General features: G+C 48.1%; 1 protein-coding gene across 27 annotated transcripts in view; it reads left to right on the forward strand.

Moving 5' to 3' along the window:
* Window positions 1-18,227, forward strand: part of EPB41 (erythrocyte membrane protein band 4.1) — a 116,891-nt gene that overhangs the window by 36,056 nt on the left and 62,608 nt on the right. For all 27 annotated transcript variants that reach the window (XM_075603787.1, XM_075603786.1, XM_075603788.1 and 24 more), the window contains one exon: window positions 17,268-17,697. In XM_075603787.1, the coding sequence (XP_075459902.1) occupies window positions 17,268-17,697 (430 nt within the window). Of the gene's footprint in view, window positions 1-17,267; window positions 17,698-18,227 lie in introns of those variants that run through there.

Here is an 18,227-nt window from a genome sequence, read left to right on the forward strand (position 1 = left end):
TTACATACATGCTCCGGTCCCACTGCGTACGTTAATGCGGGGTATGCCTGTACAGCGGAATTTACTATTAATACATTGTTACATGCTCCCTAAAAGCATCAACTAAAGGAAGTGATAGATAGATATAGAGATAGATAGATATATATATCTATCTATCTCTATATATCTATAGATCACTTCCGGTAGTTGAGAGAGATATATATATATATCTATCTATATCTACTATATATTTCTGAAAGTGTCCTATGTGTCCGTGTTTGTATGTGTCTACCTGTGTCCCTCCCTGTGTCCCTAGCGGCAATCTCATTGGACCTTGGGCCGCCCGCCCCCGCACACCTCTCATTGGCCTGAGGCGGAGTGACGGGCCAACACACACACACACACACACCCCTCCTGATGCTCCACTCACCCCCCCCTCCACGATGCTCCACTCACCTCCCCCCCCATGCTCCACTCACCTCCCCCCCGATGCTCCACTCACCTCCCCCCCCCCCGATGCTCCACACACCTCCCCCCCCCGATGCTCCACTCACCCCCCCCCCCGATGCACCACTCACCTCCCCCCCGATGCTCCACTCACCTCCCCCCCGATGCTCCACTCCCCCCCCCCCCCCCGATGCTCCACTCACCCCCCCCCCCCGATGCTCCACTCACCTCCCCCCCCCCGATGCTCCACTCACCTCCCCCCCCCGATGCTCCACTCACCTCCCCCCCGATGCTCCACTCACCCCCCCCCCCCGATGCTCCACTCACCTCCCCCCCCCCGATGCTCCACTCGCCTCCCCCCGATCCTCCACTCACCTCCCCTCCCCCCGATGCTCCACTCACCTCCCCCCCCCCCTGGCAGGGGGACAGGCAGCTGACACGCGGCACCTAAGATGGCGGCGCCCGGAAGGACCCCCTTCCTCTCTCGCGGAGTAACTAAGATGGCGGCGGCCAGAACGACGTGTGACGTGTGTGTGTGTGTGTGTGTGTGTCACTGTGTGTGTGTGTGTCACTGTGTGTGTGTGACACTGTGACACTGTGTGTGTGTGACAGTGTGTGTGTGTGTGTGACACTGTGTGTGACACTGTGTGTGTGGGACACTGTGTGACACTGTGTGACACTGTGTGTGTGTGACACTGTGTGTGTGGGACAGTGTGTGTGTGATACTGTGTGTGGGACACTGTGTGACACTGTGTGTGTGTGACACTGTGTGTGTGTGGGACAGTGTGTGTGTGTGTGTGGGACACTGTGTGTGTGTGACACTGTGTGTGTGTGTGTGTGTGTGTGTGATACTGTGTGTGTGGGACACTGTGTGTGTGTGTGTGTGTGACACTGTGTGTGTGTGTGACACTGTGTGTGTGACACTGTGTGTGTGTCAGGCACTGTAGGGTGGGGACCGGAGCTACGGGGGGGGGGGGGGTCAGGAGCGTAGAGAGAGGGGGTAGCCGAGAAACATACAGGGGGAGTGGAGAGGAGGGACCCGGAAATTTTAAGCAACCCACCCCCCCTCCTGTCCACTGCCCCCCCTCCTGTCCACTGTCCCCCCCTCCTGTCCACTGTCCCCCCCCCCCTGTCCACTGTCACCCCCCCTCCTGTCCACTGTCACCCCCCCTCCTGTCCACTTTCACCCCCCCTCCTGTCCACTGTCCCCTCCCCCTCCTGTCCACTCCCCCTCCTGTCCACTGTCACCCCCCCCCCTCCTGTCCACTGTCACCCCCCCTCCTGTCCACTGTCACCCCCCCTCCTTTCCACTGTCACCCCCCCTCCTTTCCACTGTCACCCCCCCCTCCTGTCCACTGTCACCCCCCCTCCTGTCCACTGTCACCCCCCCTCCTGTCCACTGTCACCCCCCTCCTGTCCACTGTCACCCCCCTCCTGTCCACTGTCACCCCCCCTCCTGTCCACTGTCACCCCCCCTCCTGTCCACTGTCACCCCCCCCTCCTGTCCACTGTCACCCCCCCTCCTGTCCACTGTCACCCCCCCTCCTGTCCACTGTCACCCCCCCTCCTGTCCACTGTCACCCCCCCTCCTGTCCACTGTCACCCCCCCTCCTGTCCACTGTCACCCCCCCTCCTGTCCACTGTCCCGTCCCCCTCCTGTCCACTGTCGTCCCGTCCCCTCCTGTCCACTGTCGTCCCGTCCCCTCCTGTCCACTGTCGTCCCGTCCCCTCCTGTCCACTGTCGTCCCGCCCCCTCCTGTCCACTGTCGTCCCGCCCCCTCCTGTCCACTGTCGTCCTGTCCACTGTCGTCCCGTCCCCTCCTGTCCACTGTCGTCCCGTCCCCTCCTGTCCACTGTCGTCCCGTCCCCTCCTGTCCACTGTCATCCCGTCCCCTCCTGTCCACTGTCGTTCCCTCCCCTCCTGTCCAGTGTCGTCCCCTCCTGTCCACTTTCGTCCCGTCCCCTCCAGTCAACTATCCACTCCTGTCCACTGTCCCGTCCCCCTCCTGTCCACTGTCGCCTGTCCCCCTCCTGTCCACTGTCGCCTGTCCCCCCCCTCCTGTCCACTGTCCCCCCCCCTCCTGTCCACTGTCCCGTCCCCCTCCTGTCCACTGTCCCATCCCCCTCCTGTCCACTGTCCCGTCCCACTCCTGTCCACTGTCCCGTCCCCCTCCTGTCCACTGTCCCCTCCCCCACCTGTCCACTGTCCCGTCCCCCTCCTGTCCACTGTCCCCTCCTCTCCACTGTCCCGTCCCCTCCTGTCCACTGTCCCGTCCCCTCCTGTCCACTGTCCCGTCCCCTCCTGTCCACTGTCCCCGTCCCCTCCTGTCCCCGTCCCCTCCTGTCCACTGTCCCCTGTCCCCGTCCCCTCCTGTCCACTGTCCCCGTCCCCTCCTGTCCACTGCCCCGTCCCCTCCTGTCCACTGTCTCCCGTCCCCTCCTGTCCACTGTCTCCCGTCCCCTCCTGTCCACTGTCTCCCGTCCCCTCCTGTCCACTGTCTCCCGTCCCCTCCTGTCCACTGTCTCCCGTCCCCTCCTGTCCACTGTCCCCCCACCCTCCTGTCCACTGTCCCCCCCCCTCCACTGTTCCCCCCCCCTCCACTGTTCCCCCCTCCTGTCCACTGTCCCCCCCCCTTTCCCCCCCCCTCTCCTCCCCCCCCTTTTCCCCCCCTCTCCTCCCCCCCCTTTCCTAGCGGGAAATTTAACTCACGGGCAACGCCGGGTCTCTCAGCTAGTGTATATATATACTGTATATATCTATATCTATCTCACCGCAGTCCAGAGAAATGATGGTGACTGCTATTGTCTCTTGCCCCATACTTTTTATTACTATTGTTATTATTCTTATTATTACTATTAATTTTATTGTATTGTTGATTTAAGTGTGTTGGGTGTTCTATTGTCCCGTATCCACCCTTTTTTCTTTCTGTACCCATTCCCAACCCTCAATATAATTTAAAATCAAATAAAAATTGTTTCGGGGAGGGTGGGGGTGGGGGGGGTTCCCCTTTAATATGTGCATCAATACAATCCACACAATAAGTAATTAGCGAAGATGCCGATCGATCTGTTCTCCTGGAGATCGGTCAGTGAAGATTCGGCTGGGGGGTTCACTAAATGGCTGTCAGTGCAGCAGAATAGGACTGAAGATCATATGACCAGGCAGTCACTAGATACAATTGGTGCACTGCTAGAGAGAGGGCAGGGCTCAAAAAGGGGCGTGCCAGAGCCTGTTTCAGAAGAGGAAGGGGATGTGGCTTTGTAAATGGCTGTTATAGAAAAAAATGCTTGTTACATTATGATACATTAAAAATGGCATTGTTTAAAAAAAAAAATGCTACAAGTATTTTCTCATAGTACAGAACTGATTAATTTAAAAAAAAAATAACACCCCACACATAAGATATTGCTTGGTCTGTAGCTTCAATAGGATTTTTTTTTTGGGGGGGGGGGGGGGGGGGATTATTGATGGTGGTAGAGAACCCGTGAAATTATTTTTCTATGCATGTTTCTATGTATGTATGTATATCTATATCTATCAGAAAATCTATCCACTACTAGTTTAGTCATTTTGGTCAATAACTTATAAATTATTTTCTCAAAACTCCTGTCATGCGCGAGCGTTTGGCTCAGTACATTGCAGCGGTTTCAAGCAGTGTGCTTTGCTTCCCTTGCCTACTTAGGCCAGGTCCCCAGTGGCCACACACCGCAGCACAGCCCTCTATGGGGCAGGCCCCAGTGGCCGCGTGTTTAGGCGCGCAAAGCGCTGTGACGTGTACGCTGGCAAGGGAGACGGGAATTTTGTCTTCCTGTGCCGCAACGCGATCACGTGGTCGGCGCGCACCAATGGAAGGGCAGATATGCCCTGTCATGGCCCCTCCCCCGCTCTCCCCTACAGACCGCCGTTCGCGGCTGTAGTCTGTGCACGCGCTGCCAGGCACGCGTGCAGCAGTTACCTCTGGGGCCGCAGCCTTATACACACACCCCTGCAAAAGTGCACACCTGGTAATATAAAGCAATGCTCGGTAACCACATTACTAGTTATCTCCAGTCCTGATGCCCATTACTTTTCCTCTTATCTGCCTTAACCCCCTGAAAGACCAGAAGGGGCCATTGCTGTAGGGAAGCATTGTTGTTTTGATTACTGCTGAGGAGTTAAAGCTACTACATAAATTGAACACGACAGACCTGTATAACTCTATTAATGTAAGGCTGCGCATATAGTGACAGCGACGCGACGTTGCGTCAAAACAAATGCATTGCCGCCGTCGCGTGCGCTTATAGTAAGCGACGGCCGCCTGGTCGCGATCGCTGGATGTCATCTCAATTTGATTTTTCCAGCGACCGCAGCCTGGCGTCGCTATAAGCGCAGCCTGACGTCACTATAAGCGCAGCCTGGCGTCGCTATAAGCGCAGCCTAAGTGTGTAGGTTCTTTTCTCATAGGAACTACAAGGGGAAGAATTTTGCAAGGTTTTGGGCTGCACTCTCTCAATCGCCCTCTCACCGTAATATAAATATACCACCTATGTTTCCTAATGCCAATGTCTATGCCATATGTCATATTTACATGAATGCCTCCTATCATTGCAGATGCCATTCACAGATTTGTTCTCTGTGTTATTGATGCAAAATTAAAAGTGCAGATCCCTCAAAAATACACCTTTTTTAAAAAAAAATACACAAATTTGCAATATGATCCTTTACTTCTTCGCTCCTTTGTAGTAGAAAAAAATTATTCCGTTTCAGATATTACTGCCTGTGAAAACTTTTTTTTTAAATTCGTTAATTTGCAGTCTTTACAAGATTACAGATTCACAGAAGGTATAAAGTGTAAATGAAATGGATTGTCTTGTTAAAAAATAATAATAAAGAAAAAATAACACACATTTGGTTGAACATGATTGGATGTATTTGCATAAAACTAATTATTCAACAACCTGGGGGGGGGGGGGGGGGGGGAGGAAACGGGTAACCCAAATTGTAAAGTGACTTGTACAATACAAGCCATTCCATGCAGTACAGAGCAATGCAATGAATGGGTTAACTCTGGGGTTTTCAACTCCAGTCCTCAAGACCCCCCCCCCCCTCCCCAGCAGGTCAGATTTTCAGGATATCCCTGCTTCAGCACAGGTGGCATAATCAGCTGAAGCAGGGATATCCTGAAAACCTCACCGTTTGGGGGGTCTTGAGCACTGGAGTTGAGAATCCCTGTGTTAACTGTATAATTCTGGTTTATAGAAGTTACTGAATGAAAGATGAGTTTACTTGTGCAGATTGTAGCTTGCTCAGAGCGCACACTTCCCTCCTCACTGTATCGGTGTGTTAAGGTCTTCATGTGGCCAGTAAAGAAATTTTCGGAATCGTCTAATCTTACTAGAGTCACGCTGTAAGATGATCACTCCATGTAGCTGAAATTCACCCTCTATACTTTGTGGTAATCCGCCTTTTATCTCTGGTGTACAGGGTGACCACAGATAATTCAGATCCGGCTGGAAATGTACAGTTGCTTATACTTGCTGTATAATCAGATATAGAGCTCTAGTAGCTGTATTGGTCCTGGAGACATGTAGATCACCTTGCATGTGATACCTTTTTTTCTTTTTGTCGATGTAGCTGTATACAAGCTTTTCAAACTGTCATCCGTACTCCTAAAGAGATTTCCGAGATCAGGAAAACTCTTGTTCTACTTCATCTATGAAGAACTAAAGTGTTGGTAAATTGGATGGTTTCCTTTCATCCGACCTATAATATAACAAAGAAGTGTGCCAGATTGGATAAGCCGGTGACGTGACCATGTTTCTGGCAGAGGGAGGATTGAAGCGCTAAAGCAGTCACCGAAGGTTGACTACGTGTATATATGTATGTGTGTATATATATATATATATATATATGACTATATATATATATCTATATATATATATATATATATCTCATACATTACCAGAAACTGGCAACAAGGAGACAGCACTCAGGCAGGTAAATTCAGTAAGTGTATTAAAACACAAAGCGCAGAAGGAGGAAGATCCCCCTGTGGGATCGAAACGTTGGACTTGTGTGCTTTGTGTTTTAATACACTTACTGAATTTACCTGTCTGAGTGCTGTCTCCTTTTTGCCAGTTTCTGGCAATGTATGTTTTTGTTATCTTTATGGGATATGCACCAGCCCATTCAGGATACTATATTGGTGTGTGTGTGTGCGTGCGTGCGTGTGTGTGTGCGCGTGCGTGTGTGCGTGCGTGTGTGTGTGGTTTTTGTCACTTTTTTTTTTTACCCACCATAACTGAAATATATATATATTGTGGTACCCTTTATTTATCAAATTCTTACATTGAATATGTATTTTATCTGGTGCCAACATGTTCTGCAGTGCAGTGTTACTGCGATGGTAGATGAAATCCTATATATTTAAGAAAAGGTTTGACATCTTTTAAAGGGGAAAAATATCGAGGAATATGCTGAAAAGTTCAAACCCAATAAAGAGCATTGATGCAAGACAAAATCTGCTTGCAATTGCTTGGTTCATGAAGGCATCCCCCCCCCCCCTGGTTTGAGACTTACTTGGTGAATGTTTCACTTGGGTTGCTTTGCCTGCCTCTGAATCAATAGAATTATAAATATAGGAGGAATATGTCCCATAGTTAAACTTTATAACACAGGTTGAACGTGATGGACAAACGTCTTTTTATCCTCATCACTTTTGGTATGTACTATAGTGCTACAATAGGCAAAGACAGCGCTGTCCCAGGGATCTTACAATGTGAAAGAAGCAAAAGCGGGTGGGGGAAAGGGTTGTACGGCCCTGAATCATGGTTAGCCTTTTTTCCTGATAACTGTTTTCTCAGTCAAGGCTGTCGCTTGATAAGCCGGTAGTTTGGGAGGGACTTGGGTGGATGGAACCAGTTTCTCTAGCTTTTCAGATATTTTATGCTGCATAGGGGCATCAACATTGTTGTAGCTGGAGGCCTTTCTGGGTATGCTGCAGCCCCCCACTGTCCCTTGTGATACCCCCTTTCTGCTTGCACATAAACCCCAGTTAAAGGTGGTCTGGCGACGTTTTGAACTGTAAGCGAGTGAAATGGCAATACGTGCATTTGGCACACTTGCCAACTGTCGTCAGCTCACAGGAGTTAAAATCCTATTACTGCCATACAAAATGTTGTACATTGTCATTGTATCTTAAAGCAGAAGTGCTCAACTCAGGTCCTCAAGATTAAGGCCTGGGACATGGACATTTAGTCCGTGCTGAGGCGCGCTGAGACTCGGGGAAAGCAGTGCTTTCCATGGCCTTGCACAGCGTGCTGTCCGTGTGCGGGTCAGGGGGCGGGCCAGTGACGTCACGGAGCTGGTTCGCCCTCATTGGGCGAACCGCTCACGTGACCGGCCCTGCGCTCCAGCGAGCGCCAAATCTGAAAACTTGTTGAGACTCGCGCTTCCACAAGCGTGCGCGAGCCCCTGCTAAAGCCGCTCTCATTGCGGCTGCAGGGGCTCAGTGCCGAGTGTGAGCGCGGCTCAGCACGGCTCAGCCTTGCTCACACCACTATGTCCCAGGCCTAAGCCGTCTGTGCTGAAGCCGCAATATTGTGAAAACCTGTTGTGGGGTCTTGAGAACGTAACTTGAGCCCCCCTACCCTTAAAGAAACATATCATGTGATGGCTGATGAGAACCAATTCATCTTATTGGCTTTTTAAATTGTTATTTTTAACTGGGCTAGGGCTGGTTCCATTGATATTTTCAAGGCGTTTCTAGGACAAATGTTAAAGCAACAATCCTCCCCAAAATGATTTCTTTTGTTTTAAATTTGGAAAAAAGTTTGTGGAGTAGGGGAGAGGTTAACAGAGATCAACCGTAAAGCTTCCAGCTCAAGGCTCACAGTTGGTAGTAAAATGTACTTGCCAATTTTCTGGCAAAAAACCCCCAAAAACCTACAAATAACTGCCGGGTTCAGCAATAGTTGGCCATGCAGGGCAAGACAGCCATATTCTGCTCCTGGGAAATTCAACGTTAAATCTACCAACAGTAGTAATAAGGGTTGAGCCAGTAATGTAACCATACCCGCCCACAAAAATCAAACCAGGAAAGGGTTAATAAAAAATATTGTCATGCTGATCAACTTCTCATATCCCCAGAAAAGCCATGTCGAAAAAAATAAAAATAATGTATTTCTGCATTTCACTTGGTGCCGGAGATCTGTGCTGCCTTAACATGCCTGTGTGTCCTGTTGTTTTTTTTTCTTCAACATGTGACTTGTTCATTAATCACTCTTACAGGGCAGCTTCTTTTCGATTCAAACTAAGCAGGAAATCACTTTTGTAAAAAAAAAAAAAATTATTCTGACATAGCCCACTCATTCGCTTGCCAAGTGTTACTGTAGCAGGCTACGAATACGACATGTTGCAGGATGTGAATATGCCATGTACAATGGTGAGAAAGTTTGTGAACCCCAATGATAATGATGGAAATTCCATAGTTTTTCCATGATAACCTTCTTGAATCAAAACTATTAAGTAATATCCAATAGGATTTATATTAACCAATTACATGCCTGAAACAAAATGATGTTTGAATTTTAGAAACAATTAGTAATTAAGAGTTGGGGTATGTGCAAAAGTGAAACCCTGGTTTTATTAGTTAAATTAAAGGGGATAATTAGAATGAGATGTTTAAATAATTATGTAGATCCTCAGGTGTGAGTTTGGGAGGCCGCACCCTATATAAAGATCAGAAACTTTGCGAGTTTGGTCTTCACCGTACAGGTGTGTGGAAACACGTCATGTCACGATCAAAATAAATCTCTGAGGGCCTCAGAAAAGCAGTTATTGATGCTCATCATTCCAGAAAGGGTTACACAACCATTTATAAGGATTTGGGGCTCCACTGATCCACTGTCAGACAGATAGTCTACAAATGGAGAAAGTTCATGACCACAGTCGCTCTACCCAGGAGCGGTTATCCTACCAAAATCTTTCCAAGAACAAACTTGCAAATCATCCAGGAAGTCACAAAGAATCCCAGAGTAACATCCAAGGATCTGCAGGCCCCGCTCGCATTGGCTAATGTGCGTGTTCATAACTCAACTATCAGAAAAAGACTGAACAAGAACGGTGTTCATGGAAGGACAGCCAGGAGGAAACCACTGCTCTCTATAAAGAACATTGCTGCCCTTATGAAGTTCGTCAAAGAGAAAGATCCACAAGACTTCTGGAACAATGTTCTCTGGACAGACGAGTCAAAGGTAGAACTTTTTTCTCTAATGCGAAACTTTGTTTGGCGAAAACCAAACGCTGCGTTCGAGTAGAAGAACCTCATCCCAACCATCAAGCTGTCACAAAGGTGCGCGCCACAAACCGGGACCGGACCGCGGGGCTGAGGTGGGGATGTGAGAACACCGACCTTAAATCATGGAGTCTGGTCCGGAGTGCAGATTCCGTGGTCAAGCGTAGCCGAGGTCAGGATTGGGGAAAGCAGCATGGTCGTGGAAAGCCGGGTCGGTACCAGGAAATGCTTCAGCAGAGGTGTGTCCTCTTGAAGGGAGGCAGGGGCTGGACATCATGGAAGGCCCTGGAAGCAGGGTATGCGGGTAGGCCATCGGAACCAAGAGGCTATGGTGCAGGAAAACCAGCGCTTCAGGACAGAGTGGATTCCCAAAGCAGGATGGGGACGATGAGTAACGGAGGCCTCATGAAGCAGGGTATGCAGACAGGCACAGGGAGGACCTCTGGACGGAGTAGACTCCAGGACACAGGAAGCGATGACGCTGGGGATCCAGCGCTTCAGCAAAGAGCACAAGGCAAGACAGGCTAAACAGGGGTCCTTGTGGCAAACACAGACGCAACCAGAAAGGATTATGCTCAGCCACTTCCTGGGGAAGAGGCTGACCTTAAGTTGCATGGGCTGCCAATAGGGACAGAGCTGCCTAGCAGGCAGCATGAAGCAGACTACAGCGTGAGTCCAGAACAGGTGATTCCAATTGCCCAGTACAGGAAAAGCTTTGTCTGGAATCTCAATATCCTTGTAAGGGTGAGTTCCAGCCAAAGCCAGGACATGAACCCTTACACAAGCATGGTTGTGGGATTCTGATAGTTTGGGCTGCTTTGCTGCTTCAGGACCCGGACAGCTTGCCATCATTGACACAATCATGAATTCTGCATTGTATCAGAACATTCTGGAGGAGAATGTCAGGCCATCCGTCTTGTGAGCTGAAGCGAAAGTGAGTCATGAGTTGAAGCAGTTCTGTAAGGAGTCATTGCTGCTCAAGGGAGTGCCACGGGTACTAAATCTAATAGTTCACATACTTTTTCACACATGGATATTGAACGTTGAATCATTTGAGGATAAATAAGTGTTGAAAAAGTATGTGTTTGTGTCCATTGTTCAGGTTATCTTTTTCTATTATTTGGACTTAGATTAAGATCTAATAACATTTTATGTTTCAAATATGTGAAAATCCTAAGGGGTTCACAAACTTTCTGGCCACTGTAGCTGGCTACGAATCTGGCATGTAGTAGGCTACAAATCTGGCATGTAGTAGGCTACAAATCTGGCATGTAGTAGGCTACGAATCTGGCATGTAGTAGGCTGCGAATCTGGCATGTACTAGGCTGCGAATCTGGCATGTACTAGGCTGCGAATCTGGAATGTAGCTGGCTACGAATCTGGAATGTAGCTGGCTACGAATCTAGCATGTAGCTGGCTACGAATCTGGCATGTAGGAGGCTACGAATCTGGCATGTAGCTGGCTACGAATCTGGCATGTAGTAGGCTACGAATCTGGCATGTAGTAGGCTGCAAATCTGGAATGTAGCTGGCTGCAAATCTGGAATGTAGCTGGCTACGAATCTGGCATGTAGTAGGCTGCAAATCTGGCATGTAGTAGGCTACGAATCTGGCATGTAGTAGGCTGCGAATCTGGCATGTAGCTGGCTACGAATCTGGCATGTAGTAGGCTGCGAATCTGGCATGTAGCTGGCTACGAATCTGGCATGTAGCTGGCTACGAATCTGGCATGTTGCTGGCTACGAATCTGGCATGTAGCTGGCTACGAATCTGGCATGTAGCTGGCTACAAATCTGGCATGTAGTAGGCTACGAATCTGGCATGTAGCTGGCTACGAATCTGGCATGTAGCTGGCTACGAATCTGGCATGTAGGCTATGAATCTGGCATGTAGCTGGCTGCGAATCTGGCATGTAGTAGGCTGCGAATCTGGCATGTAGCTGGCTGCGAATCTGGCATGTAGCTGGCTACGAATCTAGCATGTAGTAGGCTGCGAATCTGGCATGTAGCTGGCTGCGAATCTGGCATGTAGTAGGCTACGAATCTGGCATGTAGTAGGCTGCGAATCTGGCATGTAGTAGGCTACGAATCTGGCATGTAGTAGGCTACGAATCTGGCATGTAGTAGGCTACGAATCTGGCATGTAGTAGGCTGCGAATCTGGCATGTAGTAGGCTACGAATCTGGCATGTAGCTGGCTACGAATCTGGCATGTAGTAGGCTGCGAATCTGGCATGTAGTAGGCTGCGAATCTGGCATGTAGTAGGCTGCGAATCTGGCATGTAGCTGGCTACGAATCTGGCATGTAGTAGGCTGCGAATCTGGCATGTAGCTGACTACGAATCTGGCATGTAGCTGGCTACGAATCTGGCATGTTGCTGGCTACGAATCTGGCATGTAGCTGGCTACGAATCTGGCATGTAGCTGGCTACAAATCTGGCATGTAGTAGGCTACGAATCTGGCATGTAGCTGGCTACGAATCTGGCATGTAGCTGGCTACGAATCTGGCATGTAGCTGGCTACGAATCTGGCATGTAGCTGGCTACAAATCTGGCATGTAGCTGGCTACGAATCTGGCATGTAGCTGGCTACGAATCTGGCATGTAGGCTATGAATCTGGCATGTAGCTGGCTGCGAATCTGGCATGTAGCTGGCTGGGAATCTGGCATGTAGCGGTGTCCTACAATGTAGCAAAGCATGTCACTACTAGCGTTGCATACTTGGCTGGATGTTCATAAATAATGTAGAAACCTATCCAAGATGTGCTTCTGTCTGCTGCTATATTTAGCACATTGTACAATCAAAATCCATGCACAGTCTGCATGGAATGTTATTTCTTCACAGACTTTGTGTTTTTGTAATGCGCATGTATTTTAGTGTTCATCCTCTATGTTGCGTGTCCATCTGCTTCGTGATGATGGCTTTGACCTACTATTTGTCCAACAAACTGAAGTAACGGCATTGATGTCCTTTATTTTAAAATCAGACAAGTGCAACTGTTGCATTGGCTTCTTTGTACAAAAGTAATTTTTTAATATATAAAAAGGACCTGTATATCTAAATTATTTGTAAACGTTTACCCTGGAAGTGTTTCCAAGCGGTTTAACTTGAAGTTTAGGGTGGGATTTAAAGCCATTATCGCTTTTTCTTCCTTTGTTTTTAATTATCTTCTCTCGCCCAATAAAGGGAAAACCCCCACTAGGTTTAAAACTCCAAATATAGGATTGGTTTCTAATTCATTGTGTTGAACTGTATGGATACATGTCCTCTTTTCAAACTAGACTATATAACCTATTACATATTGGTGTCGTTCGTTCAGATTTGGTCTTACGTGGGACAGCACCTAGAAAGGGAAATGTTTTGCAAAACGTGAACTAAATCCTCAGAGAAAACATAACAACCCTCATTTCAAGAGCAAACATGAGCACGCACACTGAGATGTGAACAGATCTTTTATTCCCCGTGGGGCAGCTCTTGAGAGCGTGCCCCAGCTCCTTGCACGGATAACATCTAACCTCCGTACCATAATACACGCTGTATACGATGCCCCAGTAGGGACCCTCCGCAGACTCGGTGCTCCCTGGCAGCAGCAGTTTTACCTGCCGCCTAATTGAGAGTACGTGCCTCGGCGCCCTCTCCCTGCAGCCCAACGGTATTTTTGTTATGGGAGACTTGATGTCTCCCAGGGCTTGCAGGTGCGGGCGCATGAGACAGTCTGGGAGGAAGGGAGGCATAATTGAAAGTATGATTCTTGTGCCCAACCATACCAGGGGTTCAATGGGGATGTAGGTCCCTCCTACAGCAATGCCCTTCTGCACCAAGATGAGGGTAGAAGCCAGCGTACGGAGGAAGAATATGCCCTTCCTGTACATCTTACTGGCAGCTGCCACCACTGCAGAGGGACCCACTACATCAGCTACAGCCCTCACATAAGCCTCACTGCCCCGGCTAGCTGATATAGGGCACCTCACCCCATGCTTCCTGCATAGGCTAGGTGTGGCCCCAGCATTGTTGATGGGGTCAATGCCTGCAGCAGTCACCTGCGCCCATGATGTAGTTGGGGCAGTAGGGGCGAAGCTACCATCAGGAGCTGGGGGAGGTGCAGCCAGGGCACTGGATGTACCAGGCTGAGGGCTGTGACCATGGTTGGTTCTCCTGGAGCAACTGGGTTTAGGGGTCGGGCCTGTGTGTGCCCCCCCCACTCCCGTGCCCTACTATCCCTCCTCCCCTTTGGCATAATATTAAAAACCTTTGTCGGGGGAGGAGTTAGTGCCTAGGGAGAGGGGAGGAGGTAGTGCCTAGGGAGAGGGGAGGAGGTAGTGCCTAGGGAGAGGGGAGGAGGAGTTAGTGCCTAGGGAGAGGGGAGGAGGTAGTGCCTAGGGAGAGGGGTGTAGAGAAGCTGTCCCTTTAAGAATTAATTAGCTGCGTCTGCTAAGGGAGGAAAAACAGACGGGTATGTAAAGCTGCAGACCATGCAATAAACATGTTTATTTTTAATAAATCAGTTCTGTTCTATGCGAAAATACTTATAGCATTTTTTTTTTTTATTAAACAACTGAATGACATTTTTATGTATTATAATGTAACAAGCCTTTTTTTGTTTCTGTAGCAACTATTTACAAAGTCGCATCCCCTTCTTCTTCTGATACCGGCCCTGGCACACCTATTTTTGAGCCCTGCCCTCTCTCTAGCAGTGCACAAGCTCAATTGTATCTAGTGACTGCCTGGTCACATGATCTTCCCCCACAGAACTTTGTCATATTAATATGCACATGCATTCCACTGACTGCAGAATACTCCTCTGCCGCCATTTAGTGACCCCCCCGAGCCGAATATTTGCAGAACGATCACTGGAGAACGGATTGATCGGCAACTTAGCTAATTACTTACTGTGTATATTGTATTGATGCACATATTAAAAAGGGGGGTGGGGGGTGGAATCGGCAGCTTTAAATGCTGCAGGTCTCTTTTTATTTTACTCCCTTGCTAATTCCTCTCTCCCCAGCAAGTAGCTGCACCCCAGCACTTCTTCCACAGAAGCATTGCAAAACTGCACAGGAAATGCTCGTTTGGTTCATGCTCCCATCTCTTTTATATTGGCAATAACAATACACAATTTACATTCTTCTGTTTTTCTGTCTCCAACTGAACAAAAAGGGGAGAAACTCTTGTTCCCCTTTTTCCCACCTCAATAATGGGCGGTGTGGGATTTTGGCCAAAATCTGGGTATAACCTGTTGTATCAACAGCATTTTGAGCTGAAGCAGTAGGATATCGCTGCCCTTGAAACGGCTGAACCTGATTTTGAATGCCCCTGTCGTCGCTTCTTGTGACCTTGTGCAAGTCACTTTATCTCTGTGCCCCCGTCACCATCATTAAATTGTAAGCTCTACCGCGCATGGACTTTATTGCCTGCGACATTCCATATACAGCGCTGTGTATGAAACGGCACTTTTATAAGAAAAATATATATTCCTGGGTTTGAGGCATACTGTTTCTAATGTTTATATCCATAGTCCCTTGTAACAGCCTATATTGGGTTTAAACCAAACTCTAAGCCATGCATCACATTCACAGACACTTTTTATGCTTTTGTCCATTAGTGAAGATGTCTTGACATCGGGGGTGCTTTGCAGTGTGTTGCAGCAACTCCTGGGATTAATAGCTTTTGCAGATTTAGGTCTGAAAGCATAATTGCTAAAAGGTGAGGGCCGACCAGGAGGATTGCCGGGGGCTCAGGACTCCGGTGACTGTGGGCTGGGGTGCCGGCTGTGGGCCGTGGGCTGTGGCCCATGTTGTTGAGCAAAAAAATACGAGTAGGTGTTTTTGTTATTTTGTTAGGGAGACGGGCTTATACGTTAATTGAGGGAGAGAACCATGGGGAGGGGCGCGCTATGTGGGGGCTATGCTGGGTCCCCAGGGGTTAACTGGACCGGGTGGACGGGTGTCCCTGTCTACAGTCCTGTGTGCGCCGGTCACTTAGAAAATTCACGGTGTTAAAATGCTATTTCACTGTGTTATTGAAAACCGTTTGTGGATTTGACAGTGAAGTCTTCGACTAATGGGGCAATAGACAACCAAGGGGATTTCTAACGGAACAGTATATTTTCACCTAAGTGGGACGGGGGGCTGTTACAAATCTGTGGGCGTGTGGATATGCATCGCCTATGTGCTTCCTCAGTCTTACTGTAAAGCTGCTTTGGGTAATCTGTACGTGCTTTCCGTTTTTGTGTTATTTTCTAGTGGAGACAAAAAAAGATTTCCTCTTTGAGCTCGAACGTTTGCTTCAGTCAAAAACCAAACCACGCTTGGTTAATTTCTGCACAAAGGTTTCACACATGTATCGCTGCACATTTATATTAACCACCAGCAGTGCAGCAAATTTAAACAAAGGGGAACTGCTGGTTTAGCACTGACAACAACAGCCAAAAAAATGTATTAGTGGTTTTTATGGGAGCCTGGATAGCTCTTCTGTAGAAAGTCACCCCCTGTTTTTTTGGACAGTAGCTGCACAAATTGCGTAACCCCTGTGCTTGCCAGAATGGCCAGCAACGCATTCTCGTAATGAATATCGTGTTTATCAGTCACTGACTAGTAGAAACCTGCTGATCTTCTAGGTTTTTATATTGGTGTTTGGAGCAGGCAGTGGGGGGTCAGCTCGATCGGGGGTATTTAGTAACACTTGACTGTCTAGTATCTCTATATGTAGACCAAGCTTTATATGACGGTGTGTTTTCCTTCAATTTTACAATACTCTGTCCAATTTGTTTTACTCAAGGGAATCACTAACTTGAGCTAATGCTTTATGGGACAGGAAAAAAGTATAATTGTTTTCACCTATAGAAGGCCTCTTCCTGTCGAGGAAACTGTTGACTGAAAGTCAACTTTTGCAGCTAGCAGCAGTGTAAAGAACTTAATGGAACAAGTTTCAGTGTTCTGGTAACAAATGCGTGTGGTTTATATCTTGATTGTGCGAATGTGGTTGACCCATTGAAGTAAGTGATATTTCCTTTTGTGGTACAGATATTCTGGCTTTGTCAGGAAATGGGTGAAAATACACTTATTCAGTGCTCAGGGTTAATAGAGATTTTCATCAGAGATCTTTGCTGATTTTAGTTGAGATGTATGTATACATTTGACTAAGTAAAAGGTTTAGGATCACATCTACAGTGGTATGTTTATTTTTGTCTGATTTTTAAAAAAAATTTTTTTACATACTATTTGAGTGTGTAGAAATGTCCATTTGTTTTCATACGCAACTGGGACTTTAACATTGTCAACATTGTTAACATTGTTTGCGCTATCTACCTCAACGATAACACAATCTGATGTAGTCACAATCCATGTATGACAAATGATGAACTGGGGGACAGATACATTGCTGAAGGCCCTAACATATCCCGGAAAAAACAAAGAATAATTGAAATATACTTGTGGGTTAAAAAATAAATTTAAAAAAAGTGTTTTAATTGCATTTGTGTAAGGAACTCAATCTTATTGGTAAATTGTGATTTGCAATGTGCAACTTTTTGTTAATGTAGTTGAACTGCTTCTTTAATCTGTTACAGTGACACAATGACAACAGAAAAGAGCTTAGTGGTTGAGGCAGAGAGCCCTCCTCAGGACCAGAAGCAGGAGGGCGAGGAGGAGGCAGAGACATGCAAGGCTCAGCCTGAGGAGGGGAGTGTAGAGGAACGTCTGGAGACGGAGCACACGCAGGGATCGCCTTCCACCGCTTCGCCAAGTACCCGCAAGAGCAAGGGCCTCTCTCGCCTCTTCTCCTCCTTCCTCAAAAGGCCAAAGTCCCAGGTCTCCGAGGAAGAGGTTCAGTCTCCAGTAGAGAAGGCGGAGGAGGAACACCAGAAAGCGGTGGATGAAGGTTTGGCGAACCAGCTGGAAGACGACGTTTTCCTGAAGGCCCCGATCGCAGCTCCGGAGCCTGAACTCCGGACTGACCCATCCCTAGATCTTCATTCTTTAAGCAGCGCGGAAACCCAGGTAAGGGGCAGTATTCTGTACCACGACGGGGAATACTCATCACTGGTTCACTAGTGACACCACAGTTAAGAGAAACTTGAATCCCCAACGTTGTATGTGCAGTAATAACTTTGCGTGTCTAAAAGACCAAAAATGGACTAAATATCAGTGGTTTCATGTTATTCAATCGTGTGTGTGTGATTTTAAAGGAGCAGCCCCGCTTGTGGTGGCGTGTTTTTCAGTTTTTCATGTGTTTACAGAATGGGGGCTGTTCCCGAGAGAGAGCTACCTGTGCAATTACCGGGTTTAAATCTTCCGCCTGTGGGAAACCAAACGGCTGCCAAATCCCGGGCCAATAGGAAGTCGCAACATCACCGGCTGTGGCTTCCTGTCGGACAGCCATTTAAATCCCCTTCCAAAAAAATAATAGGAAGTCATGAAACTAGCGAGGTTCAGCTGTAAAGCGGTGATGCTCAACACCAGTCCTCAAGACTCAATCACCCCCCCCCCCCCCAACAGGTCAGGTTTTCAGGATATCCCTGCTTCAGTAC

Source organism: Ascaphus truei, chromosome 6, assembly GCF_040206685.1.
Source record: "Ascaphus truei isolate aAscTru1 chromosome 6, aAscTru1.hap1, whole genome shotgun sequence".
NCBI classification, from domain to species: Eukaryota; Metazoa; Chordata; class Amphibia; order Anura; family Ascaphidae; genus Ascaphus; species Ascaphus truei.